Raw genomic sequence first — 21,052 nt, 5'->3', positions numbered from 1 at the left:
CCTGAAATGAGAAGAACAAACATGTGACTCTCAACCACGAGAGCTAAAGATCAGTCACTCCGACTGAAGGCAAGCTAGCTAGAGTAATTTTATAAGACGGTAGACTCTACAGCAGGTTCTATACCTAGTCCCAACCTGCAATTGTGCAGACATATATTGTGAATATATGAGGGGCAGTACCTTGATAAAATGAGAATGATCTAGAATATCCCAGCCTGACTACTGAAAGTACAACTCCTATTTTAAGAGCCAGGAAAGGTGCCTTCATGCATGATATACTAGCCTACGTATATCTGGGAGAATAGGTCCCTCTGAGCATCCAAGGAGTGATAATAGGGTGCCAATTTGATCCCATTCTGTTATAAGTCTTGGGGCCAGAATCTCTCCAACCCTTAGATTTCCTATCTGCCCAGGAAGATATTCTCTATCCCTCGGGTTGCTGTGATGGTGGATAAAGGTCACAAAGCAAAGACCGTAGCAGAGCATTCTGTGCCCAGTAAATAATATGCTCTTTCTTTCCTTCCTAAAGCAAATCCTTTGAATCCAGCTCCAGCCCCATGGAACTGGGGCCTCCCTGACACCCAAATCTCCCAGGTTTGGGAACAAATATGGTTTTAAGACTTTGAGAGGAAGGGATTTCTAATGATTTGCAAAGCCCAGGGTCTTTCAGCTGAGAGCAGAGAAACTGCGCTTTAAGTGAAGTTTTGAGCAGAGACTTCCTGCTCCTGAGAACGTGGGGGTGCGGGGAGAGGCCAGTCTAAGCGGGGACTGGACTGTGCGCTTCCTACCAAGGTCAGCTTCCACAAAACTTGCCCTCTAGCTCTGCATGCCTGGTGATCTCATCCCTGGTGGGAGGTTATGCAAAGGGTAACTGGGCACATGTGAGCATCCTTCCCTACGTGGACCTTCACTGCTAGCCAAGCATGTCACAAATGAGAGGCGCCTGGGGAGGAAGTCAGGACCACTGCTTTGGAAAGTGTGGCCCCTGCCTGCAGCAAGCCAGGGCAAGTGGCTGTTACCAGTCAAGACTAGGAACTGTCTCCTCCAACTCAGCCTATGGGAAGACCCACTGCAGTCCAGAGAAATATCAGGAAGTTTGCTGATGTCAGGGGAGAACAGAGGTGAGAACCAGAGATCCCCTATTTGTTGGGGCTCCTTAAAGCAGATGGCACGGTGTCCTCCCACCAGCCACTGCACCCAAGCCCAGTGCAAATGGCAGGTGGTGGGACTCTGCAGTGAGCCCATCCCAAGGAGAGGAGAGAGACTTCCCAGCCCTCTGACCCCTGCTCCCACCTGGGAGTCAGTCCCACGTCCACCCGGGTGGTCCTGCAGCCAGCTTCGTCCTGAGCACATCCGAGCTGGAGCTGACGCTGGCATTTGGCTAAGGCCGCATGCCAGAGGTTAATCATTGCCCTGCTATGAAAAGTCCAGGGCAATTAACCGGAATCAACAGAGGCTCAAGCTGCCACCCAACACCCATATTTGTCCCTACCTCCCCAAACCCGCTCCCCCAACTCTTCCGAAGAACTGGATAAACAGAATACCTTTATCTCCACGAGGAAATAAAGAGGTGCTTTGCTGGGAAATTCCCTCACAGAAAAGAAGGAACCCAGATAAACAGCTTTATTGCCTTTGGCTCAAGCTAGCGAAGGGCGTCTCTGGGAGCAGGAGCAAGGCCAAGGCAGGAAGGGGGGCCTGGGAGATGGGTGCCTGTGCTCCCTGTTGCCTCGAGCCTCCTTATCTTCATGGGTGCTCATCACTGCCCAGCACGTGTTAACACACCTTTCTCCTTTCCCCCCTCAACGTCAAGGCAAACTGAAAGCCTGGCAAGGCCCATGGGAGAGTGGAGACTCCCCTCTTCACCTCCATCCTCCTCCAGGCTGCGGTCAGGGTCCAGAGGACAGCAGGGGTCAGGCCGGGCCCTGGGCCTCTCAACCTTCCCCAGCCCTGGGCTGTGTCCCCAGAAGTGACAAGGTCCACGCGTGAGACACCCTCTGAGTGGCCTCACCTCGAATTTTTCATCTTTGTCCATCAGCCTCACCAAGCAGGAGGTGGTCACACCTACATGTTTAACCCTGATCCCATAACGGAGTCTCTGGGAAATCCTGGGCATGTCACTCAGCATCTCACGATCTTGATTTTTCTTATCCAGGAAGTGGTTGTAATTGTATCTGTCCTGTCTCATTTAAAGGGAAACTTCTAGAGCTCCAGTGAAGTGGTGTAAATGACAACGTTTGAAAAGCAAAGAGCGCTCCACAGATAACAAGAATAAGCACAAAGGATAAGCACCTCACTCAGTTTGAGATGGAATACGGGCAGTGTGACAGACTCAGAGCCTGAACTCTGGGGGTCAGATAAAGCAGGGTTCAGTCTTCCCCACCACCTCCACCCCCACCCTACTGATCCCCACATTTAATCCCTGTGTGGCCTTGAGGAAAGCCCTTAACCTTTAAGCTTTCATTTCCTCCTACGTCAAGTGTAGATAAGGATGCCTGCCTCTTAGGAGTGATAGCAAGCTTAAATGAGATACTGGAGGAGCGTTGTTTCACGGGTACGTCATGGAACAAGCTGCGCGGACCGTTGGCAGTGGCTGTGACCACGCTGCCTCTGTGCATCTCTATTTACTCGCGTGACAGGCCATAAATTGTGCGAGCCTCCTCCACCTCCCAGTGATGTAAGGAGGGCAGCTGGAGTAGAGAGGTGGAGACACTTCTTGGTAATAACCAATGATCTGGGGAGCTGTTCCTGCGATCTTAAGGTCTTGCCCAGAACAGTGCCTACCCCCAACCCCACGCAGGTGGGGAAACAGGAAATGATGCGTGTGTGTCCCTATCCCAAAGGAACTAGCAACTTAGCTGAGAAGATGAAAGTCTACCTATCCCTGCTAAAGAACAAAAGGCATTGTGGGACGACAGGACTTTGAGCTGTGAAGGGGAAAGGTGGGGCCATTCACTCTTTGACAGGTTTTATGTCCGTTACTGGAGACGCAGAATCGAACAGGTGTTACAGGGGCCAGAAGCTCAGCTAGTCTTGGACGACAAAGGCGTTTCATCCCCTCCTGCCACTGTCTTTCAGCAACCTCGCAGGACGGTGGCTGGCGGCAGAGACCCACGGGAGCCCCCAGCGATGTCGCGCCTGTTCCTCGCCTGCCTGCTGGCCGTCTTCCCAGGTGCGTCAGCCAGGCCCCGGCCCGCTCCATCCTAGTCCCCTGGGGCCCAGGGATAGCGTCCAGGCAAGGCTGGCACCCCCTCGGGGAGCGACCACAGACGCTGCAAGGAGGATGGGTGAGCCAGCGCCGGCGCATCAGGGCTAGAAATGGCACGCTCTCACGTGTGGCCAAGTGTCTTCACTGGGAACAAGGAAAACGAGACCTTGACCTTAAACCGAGCCTCACTCTTGAGTTGCTTTGGGGTTTGGGAGAAATGACTTATATTTGTGCCTGTTGACATTTTTACCTGGAAAAAAAGAAGAAAAGAATCTACAAAATAGTTTAGAAATATAGGGAAATAGCAGATACAAGTGAAACAACGTAGCACTCCACAAGGATGGTTTTAAACATATGTATATATAATGTACACATGTATAGTATATGTCTGCTGCTGCTAAGTCGCTTCAGTCGTGTCCGATCCTGTGCAGCCCCAGAGACGGCAGCCCACCAGGCTCCCCGTCCCTGGGATTCTCCAGGCAAGAACACTGGAGTGGGTTGCCATTTCCGTCTCCAATGCATAAAAGTGAAAAGTGAAAGTGAAGTCACTCAGTCGTGTCCGACTCTTAGCGATCCCATGGACTGCAGCCCACCAGGCTCCTCTGTCCATGGGATTTTCCAGGCAAGAGTACTGGAGTGGGGTCCCATTGCCTTCTCCGATAGTATATATATAAATATATAAATATAAATATATACTATATAAATATATATAATTATATACTTATATAATATATAAATATATTATACCTATTTAAATATATATAAATATGTATATATGCAAGAAATACTATAAATATATGTATACAAGCAAGGAGATCACTAAGTTTGCCATTTGTTTTCTTAATGTGCTTATCATTAATGAATTATGATTAAAATCTTAGAATTGCTTAATAATTGTGCAATGTAGCAATTGCCCAGCTGCAGCACCTGGTAACTAACCTACAGAAGACACATGTCTCAGGAGGAAAAGTTCATGACCTCAGCATGGACTGTCTAGACCCCCTCAGGAGGCTTTCCCTCCGGCAGCCTCAGAAAGCCCCTGTCTCTGCCCCCACAGTGGTCTCCATGAAGAGTCCCATCTTCGGTCCCGAAGAGGTGACCAGTGTGGAAGGCCGCTCAGTGTCCATCACGTGCTACTACCCGGCCACCTCCGTCAACCGGCACACACGCAAGTACTGGTGCCGGCAGGGAGCCAAGGGCCGCTGCACGACCCTCATCTCCTCAGAGGGCTACGTCTCTGACGACTATGTGGGCAGAGCCAACCTCACCAACTTCCCGGAGAGTGGCACGTTTGTGGTGGACATCAGCCATCTCACCCGGAATGACTCAGGGCACTACAAGTGTGGCCTGGGCATTAGCAGCCGTGGCCTTAACTTCGATGTGAGCCTGGAGGTCAGCCAAGGTAAGGGCTCAGGCTCCTTAGATTTCTGGGGAGAGCGAGAGGGAGGAAGGATTTCCCGAGAGGACAGGGTGTCCTGGCATAGGGAAGACTGTGTGTCCATCCAGAGCCTTCCATTTGCACAGTAGAAGGTGGGAATGAGACAGATGGGACCTACTTGGATATGGGAAGGGCGGATGGGCCTCTCTAGGTCTTAAGGGCCTGACACAGTTCTGGTTTTACTGAAGTTCTAGCTTAGAAGAGCATGAGGAGAACAAGTTCTCTCCTCATATTTGTTGCAGGTGGGACCAGAGGTCCAGGACCAGGGGGAGATTCATAGGCATCCTTAAGTTCTGCTGTTAGAGCACCCTTCACATCCAGACCTTGGCCACCAGACTTGTTTTAACACGTATCTCTTACCTGATCTCCAGTAGTCCCTCGGAAGTCTCTGCATAAATTAAATGATCAGTTCTTGTCCAAAGACCATAAGATTGCATGTAACAAATGACACGGGCCCAAGTATCAAGAGGGAACAGAGCAGGGAAAGATGAGTGCCAGCTTGGGAAGGCTTCCTGGAGGGGGCAGCAGAAAAGCTGGGCTTTGGAAGACAGATTCTGATGCTGTCTCTCCGGGAAAGAGGGCCCTCCGGGTGATAAGCATACCCAGCCCTCATCAGAAACATTGAGGAAGTGAACCGTGTGGAAGGCAGCTCAGCATCCTATGATGCAAGAAAGAAAACCACAACTTGTTCCCCACCCTTCACCCTGCAGATCCTGCACAGGCAAGTGATGCCCACATCTACCCTGTAGACATGGGCAGGACCGTGACCATCAACTGCCCTTTCACGAGCGCGAATTCTCAGAAGAAAAAATCCTTGTGCAAGAAGACAGGCCAGGACTGTTTCCTAATCATCGACTCCACCGGGTATAAGAACAAAGACTATAAAGACAGAACACGTCTCAATATCCCGGGTACCGACACATTAGTGTTCAGCGTTGTCATCAACCGAGTCCTGCTCAGCGATGCTGGGATGTATGTCTGCCAGGCTGGGGATGATGCTAAAGCCGATAAGAGCAACGTTTACCTCCAGGTGCTGGAGCCCGAGCCTGAGCTGGTTTACAGAGACTTGAGGAGCTCGGTGACCTTTGACTGTTCCCTGGGCCCCGAGGTGGCAGATACAGCCAAATTTCTGTGCCAGCAGAAGAATAGGGAAGCTTGCAATGTGGTCATCAACACCTTGGGGAAGAAGGCTCAGGACTTCCAGGGCAGGATTCTGTTCCTGCCCAAGGACAACGGCGTCTTCAGTGTGCACATTACCAGCCTGAGGAAAGAGGACGCGGGGCGCTACGTGTGTGGGGCCCAGCCTGAGGGTCAGCCCAAGGAAGGCTGGCCTGTGCAGGCCTGGCAACTCTTCGTCAATGAAGGTGAGACCTGAGAGGCAGAAAGGGGAGAGATGGGCAGTCTGCAGGTGAGAGCCCCGCTCGGCCCCTCTGTGTCTATCTGACAGCTTCCGTCCGTTGACCGTATCTGCTCACTGACGCGCCCTGGACCAGATGCTCTGGGGGCAGCACGAGAGCCCCAAGGCTGTGCACGATGGCCTCTGCCTTGTGCGATCTCTTAAATCTTCCTCTCTGTTACCAAAGGCCTTTGATGGCCGCCCCTGATCCTTAGGAATGAGGGGAGTGAAGATCCCGACTGTCTGGGTTTCAGAGAGCCGTGGGAGCACTCTACGTGGAGTCGCCCTGACCCCGGAGCAGGATGGCAGCTCATCCATCACATTCCGGTGGAAGAAGCCTTGGCTTGTGTTGGTCTCATAGCTTTCCCAAGTCAACGCCCTGGCTTCTAAAATCTCCCCAACATCTCTTAGGGCTACTTGTTATTCAGCGTGATCTGGTTGAATCCCTGCCCCTTCCCACCCTGCGAGCACTCTGTAGTGAGTTACCATCTTGAGAAACTGAACCAGTACTTGAAGTTCGTGGTCACTACGCTTGAGGCTTTCCCGTAAGGGGCTCCCATTCCCTGTCCTTCTTTCTCCTTCCAGCTCAGTCCTCACCACCTCCCTCAGCTTCTTCGGTCGCCTGGGACTCTACCAGAGCCTCAGCTTTAGTTTCTTGAAGATAGACCCTGCTTCTCTTGGACGTGGCCTTTGTGGCCCTCAATAATTCAATTTATCTGTGCTACATAGTATATATTTTAAATCAAACTGTTCTAAATATATTCTCTTAATTTGGAGGAAAAAACCCACCTGGCCATCTTGTGGGACGAGCTAATAATAAAAAGGTAAAAACTACCCAGAGGGAGATTTTATAAGAAGCCCAAGGCGAAAGGCTGATGGTCACTCTTTAAATGGCTTCTGTTCTCTGCTCAGAATAAGGTGGGGAAGGAGTAGTGGGGGAGGCCCCTGGAGATGGGGAGAAGGCTCCTGCGCCAGGCTCCGTGACATTCGGAAAGGCTTTTTCACTTTCTGAGGTTGGTAAGGGGATTGCTCTACACCTCATTCTCCACCCTGGCTGAGCCCACCGGGAGAAGGCTGCCCAGCCCATGCTGAGTTCTCGCATCCCATCTTTGTCTGTGCTTCCAGAGACGGCAATCCCCGCAAGCCCCTCCGTGGTGAAAGGTGTGAAGGGAGGCTCTGTGACTGTATCTTGCCCCTACAACCCGAAGGATGCCAACAGCGCGAAGTACTGGTGTCGCTGGGAAGAGGCTCAAAACGGCCGCTGCCCACGGCTGGTACAGAGCAAGGGGCTGGTGAAGGAGCAGTACCAGGGCAGGCTGGCGCTGCTCACCGAGCCGGGCAACGGCACCTACACCGTCATCCTCAACCAGCTTACGGACCAGGACTCTGGCTTCTACTGGTGCGTGACCGACGGCGACACGAGCTGGACGTCCACAGTGGAGCTCAAGGTTGTTGAAGGTAAGAGCTGAACTTGGGCAAGAGGGAAGGGAGGCAGTTCCAGGACCCCTCCAGTCAACCCCAGCCACTCTGCCTCCCGCCTCCCCCGCCTCCAAGCTGCTGGAGAGAGCCCACCCGTTCATCCCGTAACCAGCACCCTTCCCCCACCTGTTCATACCAGCAACAAACACCCTTTCCTGCCCCCACGCTCTTCAAACCACCACACATAGCAACTCCTGTGATCAAGAGCATCAGCTTCTTTGACAGTCTGTATGGCATCAGCTGAAGCAGAGTTCAGTTCTTTGTACTGAGTCATTGTTGTTCAGTTGCTAAGTCACATCCAGTTCATTGTGACCCCATGGACTACCGCACACCAGGCTTCCCTGTCTATCAGCAACTCCAGGAGCTTGCTCAAACTCATGTCTACTGAGACAATGATGCCATCCAACCATCTCATCCTGTGTCGTCCCCTTCTCCTCCTGCCCTCAATCTTTCCCAACATCAGGGTCTTTTCCAATGAGTCAGCTCTTTGCATCAGGTGGCCAAAGTACTGGAGCTTCAGCTTTAGCATCAGTCCTTCCAATGAGTATACAGAGTTGACTTCCTTTAGGATTGACTGGTTTCATCTTGCTGTCTGAAGGACTCTCAAGAGTCTTCTCCAGCACCATAGTACTGAGTCCAGGAGAACAGATAACAGCAAGGAAACACATAGAAGCCCTTGGCAAGGCCCGTGGTCTGTGATAGACTGGAACGACTCATAGTGGTCACCAATAATCTATTACATGGTCACATAATTGTAAGTGCTTTTTGTTCAGTACAGTGTATTTATTTAGCATGCTGTCCAAAAAGGAACCGGACTGTGGACAAAGCACCCCCGCCCCGGCCCCCAGTCACATGCCTGCAGCATCACCAGGGCCAAGCTCTGCACCTGTTTCTTCCTCCCTGCTCCAGGAGAACCAAGCCTCAAGGTACCCAAGAACGTCACAGCTTGGCTGGGAGAGGCCTTCAAGCTCTCCTGCCACTTCCCCTGCAAGTTCTACTCCTTTGAGAAGTACTGGTGTAAGTGGAGCAACGAAGGCTGCAGCCCCCTGCCCACCCAGAACGACGGCCCCAGCCAGGCCTTCGTGAGCTGCGACCAGAACAGCCAGATCGTCTCCCTGAACCTGGACACGGTCACCGAGGAGGATGAAGGCTGGTACTGGTGCGGAGTGAAGGAGGGCCCCCGATACGGGGAGACGGCGGCTGTCTACGTGGCAGTGGCGAGCAGGGCGAAGGGTGAGTCTCCGAGGGCCAGGCCCACGTGCCCCAGGGGACTCCAGAGAAAACTGCCAAAGAACATGTCCATCAAGGGTGGCCCCAGGTTAGACTGTGAGAGGCAGGGGCCAGGGGAGGCCTTATGCCCCTTTCTGGTCTCATTTGTCCTTCCAAAAAGGGCATCCCAAACAAACATACAAAGTCATCAAAAATAGTCATTTGTCAATTAACCTCAGTCTCAGGACAAATCCCATAGTCACCCTTTCAGGCCACCATGAAGCCCATTCTATATGGAGAGGTCTTCGACATGTAGACATGTCCAAGTCACTGTTACACCATACTCTGCCAAAATCGGCTCCAGAGAGCCAGATAACCTTCATGCACAAGGTCTGGTAAGGAAAATCCAGGCAATCTCTTCCAGTAAGGCTGCATTTCAAACCGCTTCTAAAAATATCCCATGAAATGTCTTATCCCTCATGAGAGGGTATTTTTGTGTGGAGGCATGCTCAGTGGTTAAGTCATGTTCAACTCTGTGGCCCCATGGACTGTCGCCCGCCAGGCTCCTCGGTCCACGGGATTCTCCAGGAAAGAATACGGAGTGGGTTGCCATGCCCTCCTCCAGGGGATCTTCCCAACGCAGGGATCGAACTTAGATCTCTTATGTCTTCTGCACTGGCAGGCGGGTTCTTTACTGCTAGCGCCACCTGGGAAGCAGGCACCAGAGATCAGGGATCGAACAGGTGTCTCCTGCGTTGGCAGGCAGATTCTTTACCGTTGAGCCACCAGGGAAGCCCAGGGGGTATGTTTAGCTCCTCTAGAAATGAGGTTATGGCAGCTTCCAGCTGTCCGGCTCACTGAGGGACCCCTTGCCAAGCTGCCCCCAACTCTTTGCAACCCCATGGACTGTAGCCCACCAGGCTCCTCCGTCCATGGGATTTTCCAGGCAAGAATCCTGGAGTAGGTTGCCATTTCACTGTAGTCAAGAGGCCCTGGGCAAACCCTGTGAAGAATCTCCCGGTCAGCCCTTGTGCACAGCTGGATCTAAGCACACAGCCTTACAATGGAAGTGAAGTTGGTATGAATAGGACAGAGGTTGTCTGTGACAAGCTGGAGAAGAGTGTAACTCCCCTGCTTCTAGTGTTCTCTGAGACCCTGTCCAAAAAGGCATGAGATCTCCCCACAACCCTAGGATTCCTAATGAAGCCCCACTCCACAGACTCCCTAAATTCAAGCCCCTCTCTGCTCTCCCCAGGGTCCCAAGACGCCAAGCAAGCGAACGCTGCCCCTGCGGGGGCGGCAATAAAGTCAAGGGCCGGGGAGATCCAGAACAAAGCCCTTCTGGACCCCAGGTTTTTTGCAGAGGAAGTCGCCGTGAAGGACGCTGCTGGTGGGCCCGGAGCACCCGCAGATTCCAGCCGGTGAGGAGGGGTCTGGGGACCCCCACCTGGAGAACATTCGAGAGGCCAAGGACCTGGGGCTGGGTCACCAGGTCCCAGGAAGAGAGCCTGTCCGCCTCTTGACAGTGGGTGCACCCACGCCGCCTTGGCCTGTGGTCTCTGCCCTTCTCCTGAGGCCAGGGCGCGGTCCACCGTTCAGCTCCATCTCCCGGTCCTGGGATGCAGGGAAGACCCGGTACTCACTTTTGTCCTGTCTGGGAGGGCTTCTTAGAAGGACGGAGCTTGGGGTACTGTATCCAGAGGAGGGAGTGGATAAATCTGGTTGGCTGGAGCCAACCTGCCGGCCCCTCCTGGGACCCCCAGTATCCCCTTCAGGGACTAAGTTAACCCTTCCCCCAGACCTGCAGGACACAGCGGGAGCTCCAAAGTGCTGATCTCCACCCTGGTGCCCCTGGCCCTGGTCCTGGCTGCAGGGGTCGTGGCGATCGGGGTGCTCCGAGCTCGGCACAGGAAGAATGTCGGTGAGTCCCAGGGCGCTACCTGCCCGCCGCCTGCAGCCTCCAGCCCTCAGTCCTGGCCCTGCAGCCCTGAGGGGACTGCCAGGGTCCATCCCCTCTCATCCGCTCGGAGGAAGGGTACGGGCAAAGTGAGGCGGGGAATGATCAATGCACACATGCCCGAAACTTCCATTCGGTGCTGCCGTCCAAATGCCGTCTCTGGAAGTGCATCTTCAGTCGCTAGTGGGTCTAAGCTCACAGGGAGGGGCTCCGGGAAGAGGAGGGCAGGGTCCCGGAAACCTGGGCTTCCAGCCTGCGTGTGAGGACCAGTCAGCTGGGTGGCGCTGGGCGTCCCCTTCATACCTCTGGTGTCCATACAGCTCAAGACAGAGATGAGGATAATCACCTAAAAGGGCTGGTGAGAGGGCAAAACAAGATCCTGTGTCCTGGAAGGTCCCAGAGTGATGAGCAGAGGCCAGGGGCTGCTGGGTCTAGGTTGTCTGTGGACAGGGCCTGGCGGGGAGGCTCGGGTCATTTTCATTCTGGGTCCTCATCAGAGACAGCCATCAGAGACCCTGCCCCACTCCAGCCCTCCTGCAGGGATCCCTCGGGGACCTTCCGCCCCCAGCCCTGCACCCAACCCCCCTCTCTCCCCGACAGACCGGATTTCAATCAGGAGCTACCGGACAGATATCAGCATGTCGGACTTTGAGAACTCCAGGGATTTTGAGGGACGCGACAACATGGGAGCCTCTCCAGAGGCCCAAGAGACGTCTCTCGGAGGGAAGGACGGTACGCCCCTCCCTGAGGACTGCCCAGGCCCCGGGGGACAAGCATGAGCCCCAACTCTGCCTCTGGAGTGGGAATGGGGGGCCAGGGAGGGCTGATCCCCCCTCTCCTGCTCTTCACACAGAGTTTGCCACTGCTACCGAGGACACCGTGGAGAGCAAAGAACCCAAGAAGGCAAAGAGGGTGAGGGCAAGGAGGGAGAAGGTGGCCTCGTGTGAGGGTGACGAGGAAAGGCAGTAAGGCCTGCAGTTAGACACCGGGAGAAGTCGTCTCCAATGGGGGCTGGTGCCAGGACAGGGAAGGGGTGCATCTGTCTGGCTCCAGGGTTGATGTGGCTGAAATCCAGGCAGGAGGTGAGCTGCACTGATGGGCTATCAACAGGAGGAGCGAGGGAGGTGGTGCAGGGGCGTGGGGAGGGGACTGGGGGGGTTGGTGAGGACAGTGACTGCATTAAAGATTCTGGCCATGGGGGGGCAGGCCAAATGGCATTCCCTGGGGATCAGGGAGGTGCTCTTCCCGGGCCGTGGGACTCACAGACTTAGCTCAGCACCCTCGCTGGAGGATTTTTGGGGACTGGCATTTTCACTGGGCCTGGAAGACTTTTGCTCACAGGGGGCCCCTTCCCACCCCAACTAAGATCCATGTCAGCTGAAATCCTACCTACCCTCAGGTCGCAGGTTACCCTCTCCTTGTGTTTCCCTGATCCCGAGGCACTAGTGCTTATTATCACTGATGCTTATTATCACATCCACACCCCCTGGCCGTAGTAAAGACCCCAGCATCTGGAACAGTGAGGGGAACATGTCGGTCCGGGAGACAGTGGTCCCCTCCAGGCTGGTGGTGTGTCTCTGAGCTGGTAGAGGAAGAAGCTGTGAACCTCTGTGGCTAATGCCAGCCTGGGTCACCTTGGCTACGACTGTGGGCAGGGCTTCCGGGGACGGGCTCGGGGCCACAGAGATGGTTCCACTCCACGTGTTGGAAGGAGGTAGTGAGACCGAGGGAGGTATTTTTAGAAGCTGCAGCTTTCCGTTTCTCACGATCAGTCCCTCTAGGTGAGCATGGCAGCTGGGGTGAAGCAGGTGGGCGGACACAGGCTTGAGCTGCTTATGACAAGATCGTGAATTTAGGACCCTTAGCACGTCCCCTCCCCTCGACCCCCACTGTCCCTGAGCCACGGCCTCCAATACTGACTCCTCTCCTGTCACCCCCCCCAGTCATCCAAGGAGGAAGCCGACGAGGCCTTCACCACCTTCCTCCTCCAGGCCAAAAACCTGGCCTCCGCCGCAACCCAGGACGGCCCAACAGAAGCCTAGATGGAGCCCTGGGCGCCCCTTCCCTCTGCACGTGGCAATCACGCTCCGAATCACGCTGATCCTCAGGGCCCTCAGCTCAGGGGGCTCCGCTGCCTGCACTCACACCCCGCCTAGGCTTCTCCTACCTGTCCTCAGAGGGTGTGCTGGCCCCTTCTTGGTGGCATCCAAGCCTGGCTTACTTGTTCCTATTGGGGGTGAGGTGATACAAGGAGTTCCCACCTGCAGCTTATTCGAACGAGAAAACTAAAGGTGTGGAGGAGAATTAAGATCGCAGAGGGGCCTCTCAGAAAGAAAAGGGACCGGAGTGGGTGGGGAGACAACCGCAGAAGGGGGGGCCATTCAGCACTTCCCTGTCCCCTCATTTGGGGACGTCAGTGGAATTCTCCCTTCCACCCCATCTCTGCACCTCTCCATCCCCACTCCATCTTCTCTTCTTCTTTCCCTCATTAAAAATGTACATTTGGTTACTCACTAGATTCCAGGTGCTCTGCTAGGCACTGGGAGAGACAGGCTGCAATCCCAGCCAGCAGCCTTCTGGAAACATCACGGGGCCCCTGGAGGCCACAGCATCTCTTCATGTGCACACTCACTGACATCTCATCAGGTTTCCTCACCTCTGCCTCCACTGGGAGAAATCATAAAAGGCCTGCAGCCCTGAGGCCTTAGGGATTATGCAACACGGGCATCCACACAAGCCACCATCAACACATTCTTACCATTTTACAGGTGAGAAAGCTGAGGTCCTAAGAGGTGAAGAGGTTTGCTCACAGGCAGCAAGTGAGATGTACTAATGTCAAAGCTAGATTTGACACCAGCTGTCTCTAAGGAGGGCCTCTGCTCTCCAGATGAGACAGAATGCCATAGGAAGGAGAAGAAAAATGCAAACAAGACTGGCCTTTCACAGGCCCCACCTCAGGGAAGATACCCTTCCCTGTCTGTCACTCACAGAGACCTAATAGGATAAGTGAATGATCAAACACTCAAAAAACCCCTGAATTTGAAGAGTTCTGAGTGGAAAGGGAGAAAAAAGGGGGGATTTGATGGTGCCAGGGATGGGCTGATCGCCAAAGAACTAAGGTTTCAGTTTTTTTTTTTTTTTTCTTCTAAGCTCTGCACTTCAACTAGCATCTATGAGCTGGCACTTGCTAACAAATCAAAAATGTAAATTAATTAATAATTAAAGACCATGATTTCCTTCAAGGAGGCTCAGACTGCATTTGTCCCCATACTGTCTGTTCCCCAGGCAACACTTTCAGAGAAGTTTGCTCTTTTAGGCGCCCCAGGACACAAGTCTAAACCAGCTTTCCCCTACCTCCAGCTCTGGGCTGAGAGGGGCTAGCAAGTGGCCTGCAAGTGGGACCAAGGTTATCTTCAACAAAAGGATAGTTTGGGGTCTATACCAGTGGTCAAGACCCCAAAGCTCTGTGTTATGGAAGATAATTAAGACTGAAAGCGGGTGTAACCAGCAGTCCTCTTAGACATTAAAAAATATCTTGGTGTGGCATCCGTGGAACACTTGACCTTAAATCTGATACCTCCCTGGGTTTTCCGCTAAGATCAAGAGGCTGTTAATCAAAACTCAGGTAACCAAATGAATAAACTCCCTCCACAGATCATCAACTAGAGGCCAGCCAGATGATATGTGTTGGGCTTTAGAACAGTTGACCCAAAGTCTCTTGGGGGGCAAAGATTAGATAAAGGATCCCCTTGTTGCCTAAGGACATTCCGAGGTTTTGGTGCTAAACCTTGTCGTATCCTAGAAGCACTCACATCACCACTAGACTCTTTCTTAGGGTGTCTGTGTGTGGAAAGTTTTCTGTGGGAGAGAGTTCCTCCTGACCTTCTACCCCACCTGATGTGGGGCAGAACCTGGTCCTGAACGTAATGTTTTCCATGCTATGTGCTTCCCCAGTCTGAGATCTCAGCATTTCGGGAGGATCAAAACTGCACAATGTGTCATAAGCTATCACTGTTTTACCCTCAGGAAGCTGATCTCTGACCCACCAGAGAGTCATGTCTGGGGCAGAGGGCTAAGATACAACTTCTGTGTTAATGTGATAACCTGCACACCAGTGCTGAGCTCAGGCAGCCTATCCCGGTCCCTAGAATCAAAAGCCAAGAAACGTCCCTAAAGCTGCAATCTTCTCTTGTTCTGAACTGACACTATCAATAGGCAACAGCAACTTTAGTACTATGTCCTGCCCCCAACCCACCTGCTCCTTCTGTGAAGAAGGAAGCTGGTCTATGGCCTCAACGGGATCGCTAATAAGTTACCAAAAATCACCAAATTGCAGGGGAGGTTGGATGGGATATTAATTTCCTAGGGCTGCTCTAGAAAGTGCCATGAACTGGGTGGCTTAAAACAACTGTAATTTATTTTTTCACCATTCAGGAGTCTAGAAGTCTGACATCTAGGTGTCAGTGGGGTCAGTTCCTTCTGAGGGCTCTGAAGGAGAATCTGCTCATGTCTCTCTCCTGGTTTCTGGTGGTTGCCACCAATCCTTGGCTTGTAGCGGCATCTCTCCACTCTCTCCCTTCATCATCACCTGGCCTTCTCCCTGTGTGTTCCTCTGCCTTCGCATACCTTCTTACAAGGACATCAGTTATTGGACTGAGAGCCCACTGGAATCTGGCTTGACCTCATTCTAGTGAATTACATCTGTAAAATTCCTGTTTTTAAATATTTAAGGTCATATTCTGAGTTTCCAGATGGACATGAATTTTGGAGGCACACTAGACAGCCCAATACAGGGGAATAACAATCAACTGTGGGATTGATGATGATAAACCATAAAACCACAGTGTCCAGCAACCACTCAGAGAACTACTTCAGTACTTCTGATGGCAAGAGAATCTTCCTCAGGTTCTTGAATCATCTTGAAGTTTTTCTTTTAAAAATCAATTTTATAATAATGATTATGCATTACAAAGTCCTGATAGTGGTTGCTGCTGTTGCTAAGTCGCTTCAGTCGTGTCCGACTCTGTGCGACCCCATGGACTGCAGCCCACCAGGCTCCTCCGTCCATGGGGATTCTCCAGGCGAGAGGACTGGAGTGTGTTGCCATGCCCTCCTCCAGGGAATCTTCTCAACCCAGGGATCGAACCCAGGTTTCGCTCATTGCAGGCAGATTCTTTACCTACTAAGCCTCCAGGGAGGCCAGAGAAGACTGGCGTGGGTAGCCTATCCCTTCTCCAGGGGATCTTCCTAACCCAGGAATAGAACCAGGGTCTCCTGCATTGCCGTTTCATTCTTTACCAGCTGAGCTACCAGGCAAGCCCAAAACTATATATATATATATATGTATGTATGTATGTATATGTGTGTGTGTGTATACAGCTAGTATTTATTAATATTAGCACTATATATATACATATACATATATATATAGCTTTACAACTTAGCTATAGATAGTGGCTATATAATTTTATATATAGATAGATAGATAAAATTTGTCCAAGTCTTTCCCAAAACTCAGAACAGGGCATCTCTCCTAAGACAGCAGAGAGGACCTGCATGATGTGGTCTGTGAAGCTGGTCCCCAAGGCAGAGAAACAGGTAGTGTTCCCCTGTCCCCACACTTCTGTGAAATAATTCTGCTATGGAGCCTGTACAGTAAAATAATGAATCATCTCAGAAAGACTACATATCTAAGTAGACTGGCATACTGAGAGAGAAGACGTAAGACTGAGACCAATGACCCCCATCTAGGCAGGAAGCTGAAGCCAGAAGGGAAGGAAGATAGGCTGTAAAGGTTAAGGAGTTCTCTAAGCTTATAACCCTCTCCTAAGGCAGATAAAGAAACAGGCAGCAATCCACCCTTCAGTTCAGTTCAGTCGCTCAGTCTTGTCCAACTCTCTGCGACCCCATGAATCCACCCTTACTAGAGCCAAAAGTCTTTGTTTAAATGTGTGAAGCTGCTGCTGCTGCTGCTGCGGCTAAGTCACTTCAGTCGTGTCCGACTCTGTGCGACCCCATAGACGGCAGCCCACCAGGCTCCACCATCCCTGGGATTCTCCAGGCAAGAACACTGGAGTGGGTTGCCATTTTCTTCTCCAATGCATGAAAGTGAAGTCACTCAGTCGTGTCCGACTCTTCATGGCCCCATGGACTGCAGCCTACCAGGCTCCTCCGTCCATGGGATTTTCCAAGCAAGAGTACTACAGAGGGTTGCCATTGCCTTCTCCCATGTGTGAAGCTAAATACCCTAAAATCTTTTTTGCTGACTCCAGTACCTTTGCCCAGAAAATCCTGTGGACAGAGGAGCCCCGGTAGGCTACAGTCCATGGGGTCGCACAGAGTCAGATAAGACTGAAGCGACTTAGCAGCCGCAGCACATTAAAATTCATCCAAAATATCCACATATGTGGGTTCTAACCTGAGAGCACCAATAGGAAAATGACCATATTCAGGAAAGAGAGTTTACCAAAACTACCATTTCTTGTAGTAGAACATCATGGGTCCATTTACTGTAAAGTTAACCTTCCCAAAAGCCCATTGCTGTGGGAAAGGGGGAACTGCAGGACACCCAAGGTGCCTCTACCTTGGCGGGCTGCCTAGCGAGTCCAGAGAGCAGAGGATTCTCGGGTCTATCTTAGGGGAGAGCAGTACTGGGTCATGGCAAGGGACACCTGAGGATTTGGGCTCTAGGTCTGGGAATGTTAGGAGATGGCTCTTATGAGTCTGGCCTGTGGAAGGTCAAAGCTCAGTTCAGTTCAGTTGCTCAGTTGTGTCCGACTCTTCACGACCCCATGGACTGCAGCATCCCAGGCCTCCCTGTCCATCGCCAACTCCCAGAGTCCACTTAAACTCATGTCCATTGAGTTGGTGATGCCATCTCATCACCATCTCATCCTCTGGCGTCCCCTTCTCCTCCCACCTTCAACCTTTCCCAGCTTCAGGGTCTTTTCAAATGAGTCAGTTCATTGTATCAGTTTCAAAGCTGGGTGATGCCATAAACAAGCAGCGCCTATCAGGAGAGCCTCCCCTTGGATGACAAGGAGTAGTCCCCTCGATGCTCCTACTATATTCCAGCCCCAGGAGGTGCCTGCCTCCTGCAGTCCTCACAGAGAGCTTATGAGAAATGCTCTTCCCACCCTCTCTGTAACAGAGGGGGGATAATAAAACCTCAGCTATCATGGAGAGCAAATGAATTTACCCAAGGACCCAGCACAGTTCCTGACCCAGCTCATATGACATATTCTCTCCACCTGTCAGTCACCAGACGGAATTTTTTCCATCTGCTTCATCCCTTCTGGCCAGGCCTTGGCCCCAGAGGACAGGAAGCCACAGAGCTCCCCACCTCCCGGGGCACTGTAGCTCCCCAGGGGTTCTCCAGGGAGCGGCAGCCCCAGGCCTGTCCAGCAGCCCCATCGATCCGAAAGGAGAGGTAACGTGTAGGTGGGCAAAGAAAGAGAGGGAGAGAGGGGGAGGAAAGGAACCTTCTCCCACTTGGTGGTTCAGCCAGGGATCAGCCTTCCCCAGGGCCCCAGCCCCCAAGACCCTGGGGCAGCATCTCAGGGCGCAGACTGGACGGCCAGGTCTGCGAGTTTTGATCTCTCAGGTTCCAAACACTCACCTCCTCCCTAGCTGTCCTCAGATCCCTAAGGCTTGCTCTTAACAACCCAGTGTGACGTTGTTTGGGCCACACATGAGGTGACACTCTTATCTCACACATCCCCACGCTGCCCGGCAGGCCCAGCCACAGGCCAGCTGACCTGTCATCTTCATGGACACCCACACTCACACGCAGGGCACACTCACACTCACAGCCAGGCACCCACGCACTCACACACTCACGACCACACACTCACAACCACATGCTACTCACTTTCACACTCACAACCACACATACACACACACACCACACACAGCCATATACTACACACTCACATGACCACACACTCACAACCACACACCACACACAATCACAAACCACTCACAACCACACACTACTCACTTTCACACTCACAACCACACACACACACACCACACACAACCACGCACTCACACACTCACGACCACACACTCACGACCACACGCTACTCACTTTCACACTCACAACCACACACACACACTCACACCACACACAGCCATATACTGCACACTCACACTCACAACCATACGCTCACAACCACACACCACACACAATCACATACCACACACAACCACACACTCACCCACTCACAGCCACAATCACACACCACACACAATCACAAACCACACACAACCACACACACACCACACACAGCCATATACTGCACACTCACTCTCACGACCACACACTCACCACACACTACTCACTTTCACACTCACAACCACACACACACACACCACACACAACCACGCACTCACACACTCATGACCACACACTCACAACCATATGCTACTCACTTTCACACTCACAACCACACACACACACACACAGCCATATAGTACACACTCACACCCACAGCCAGGCACGCATGCACTCACACACGACCACACACTCACAACCACACACTACTCACTTTCACACTCACAACCACACATACACACACACACCACACACAGCCATATACTGCACACTCACACTCACAACCATGCACTCACAACCACACACCACACACAATCACATACCACACACAACCACACACTCACAGCCACAACCACACACCACACACAATCACAAACCACACACAACCACACACATTCACAACCACAAACTCACAACCACACGCTACTCACTTTCACATTCACAACCACACACACACACACCACACAAAGCCATATACTACACACTCACACTCACAACCATACACTCACAACCACACATGCATACACACATACCACACACAACTATATACTACACAGTCACACTCACAACCATACACCACACACAACCACATACCATACACAACCACACACTCACAGTCACAGTCACATACTCACAACCATATACCATACACAATCACATACCACACACAACCACACACTCACACATTCACAACCCCACACTGCTCCCTTTCACACTCACAACCACACATACACACAACCACACACTCACACAGCCACAACCACACACCACAAACAATCACAAACCACACACAACCACATACCACACATGCAAACACTCAGAGGCACTCACTCACAACCACACATCACACACAATCGCATACCACACACAACCACACACACATTCACAACCACAAACTTACAACCAGACACTACTCACTTTCACACTCACAACCACACATACATACACACATACCACACACAACCATATACTACACAGTCACACTCACAACCATACACCAAACATAATCACATACCACACACAACTACATACCACATACAACCACACACAACTACATACCACACACTCACACAACCATACACCACACATAATTGCATATCCCACACAACCACATACCACCCACTCACACATTCACAACCACACACCACACATAATCACATACCACATACAACATAACACACACTCACAACTACACACCACACATTCACAACCACACATCGCACACACACACACACACACACACTAACATCACACATAAATCACTCCCGTATCACTCTTTGCTGTCACCCAGGCACATATCCCAGTCTCACACCACTCATGCTCATACATCACACCCCTCAGGGTCACACCCATAGTCTCTCACACACACATTTCATTCATTCACTTATTCTCTCTCCCTCCAAGCTATCCCAGGCCTCGAGCCCAGCACATGTCGGAGCCCAGCTGTGTGGCAGCCATGTGGTTGGGAGGAGGCCTCCAAGGAGGGAGGCTGACGGGACAGCCTGGACAATCTCCCACTCTGACCCGAGCCTCACGGCTGCCCTCCACAATTTGGTCAAGGGTGGTTGGAGGAAATCACACGAGCAGCTGCCCGGGGATGTGGGGGCACAGAACCCTGCCGCCCACACTTCCTTTGCACCTGTTGCGAGTCTCACACTCCACTTCCACTGCGGATGCTGTTGTTTGTGTTCTGATGAGCCTGTGACAGACCTGAGGTGTGGGGGCCAGGGGGGTCTGGAGGAACCTCCCAGAAAGGCTTGGGGACAATCTGAGTCCCCTGGGGGCCCAGGAGGTCGCCACACCTGGAGGTGGGGACCCTGGGAACTGAGCTACGGACAGCCTCCTGGGATGAAGGCAAGGAACCCTCTGACCAGAGCCCTTTCAGGTCTCGCATGAGGGGCTCTAAAGACCCCCGCACGGCCATGGCTTCTGCAGGGCCTCAGGGACTCCGTGGAAGAGGGGAAGGTGGGCACCACCCCCACTTCATCCACAAGAGGACCGGGGCCCAGGCTAGGAAGCCCCAAGCCAGGACC

The 21,052-nt window shown here is 52.4% G+C and overlaps 1 protein-coding gene across 1 annotated transcript; it reads left to right on the top strand.

The window, feature by feature from the left end:
- Positions 1 to 3,072: 3,072 nt before the first annotated feature.
- On the top strand, positions 3,073 to 12,726 carry PIGR (polymeric immunoglobulin receptor). Its single transcript, XM_052654135.1, has 10 exons — positions 3,073 to 3,169; positions 4,263 to 4,607; positions 5,354 to 6,007; positions 7,165 to 7,497; positions 8,428 to 8,751; positions 9,983 to 10,148; positions 10,527 to 10,648; positions 11,285 to 11,416; positions 11,538 to 11,596; positions 12,628 to 12,726. Exons 1-10 carry the CDS (start codon positions 3,127 to 3,129, stop codon positions 12,724 to 12,726), a joined length of 2,277 nt encoding a protein of 758 aa, XP_052510095.1. The 5' UTR covers positions 3,073 to 3,126.
- The last annotated feature ends 8,326 nt before the right edge of the window (positions 12,727 to 21,052 follow it).

This window comes from Budorcas taxicolor, chromosome 16 (genome assembly GCF_023091745.1).
Source record: "Budorcas taxicolor isolate Tak-1 chromosome 16, Takin1.1, whole genome shotgun sequence".
Classification (NCBI taxonomy): Eukaryota; Metazoa; Chordata; class Mammalia; order Artiodactyla; family Bovidae; genus Budorcas; species Budorcas taxicolor.
Note: the sequence above shows the minus strand (reverse complement) of the source record. Positions and strands in the feature narration are given on the sequence as shown.

What these genes read in the sequence shown, in the direction of transcription:
- PIGR (XM_052654135.1), top strand. Translation starts at nt 3,127, where the DNA reads ATGTCGCGCCTGTTCCTCGCCTGCCTGCTGGCCGTCTTCCCAG. An exon ending in GCACCCGCAGATTCCAGCCG is followed by an intron (nt 10,149 to 10,526) that starts GTGAGGAGGGGT and finishes CCCTTCCCCCAG; the next exon opens with ACCTGCAGGACACAGCGGGA. An exon ending in AACCCAAGAAGGCAAAGAGG is followed by an intron (nt 11,597 to 12,627) that starts GTGAGGGCAAGG and finishes CACCCCCCCCAG; the next exon opens with TCATCCAAGGAGGAAGCCGA.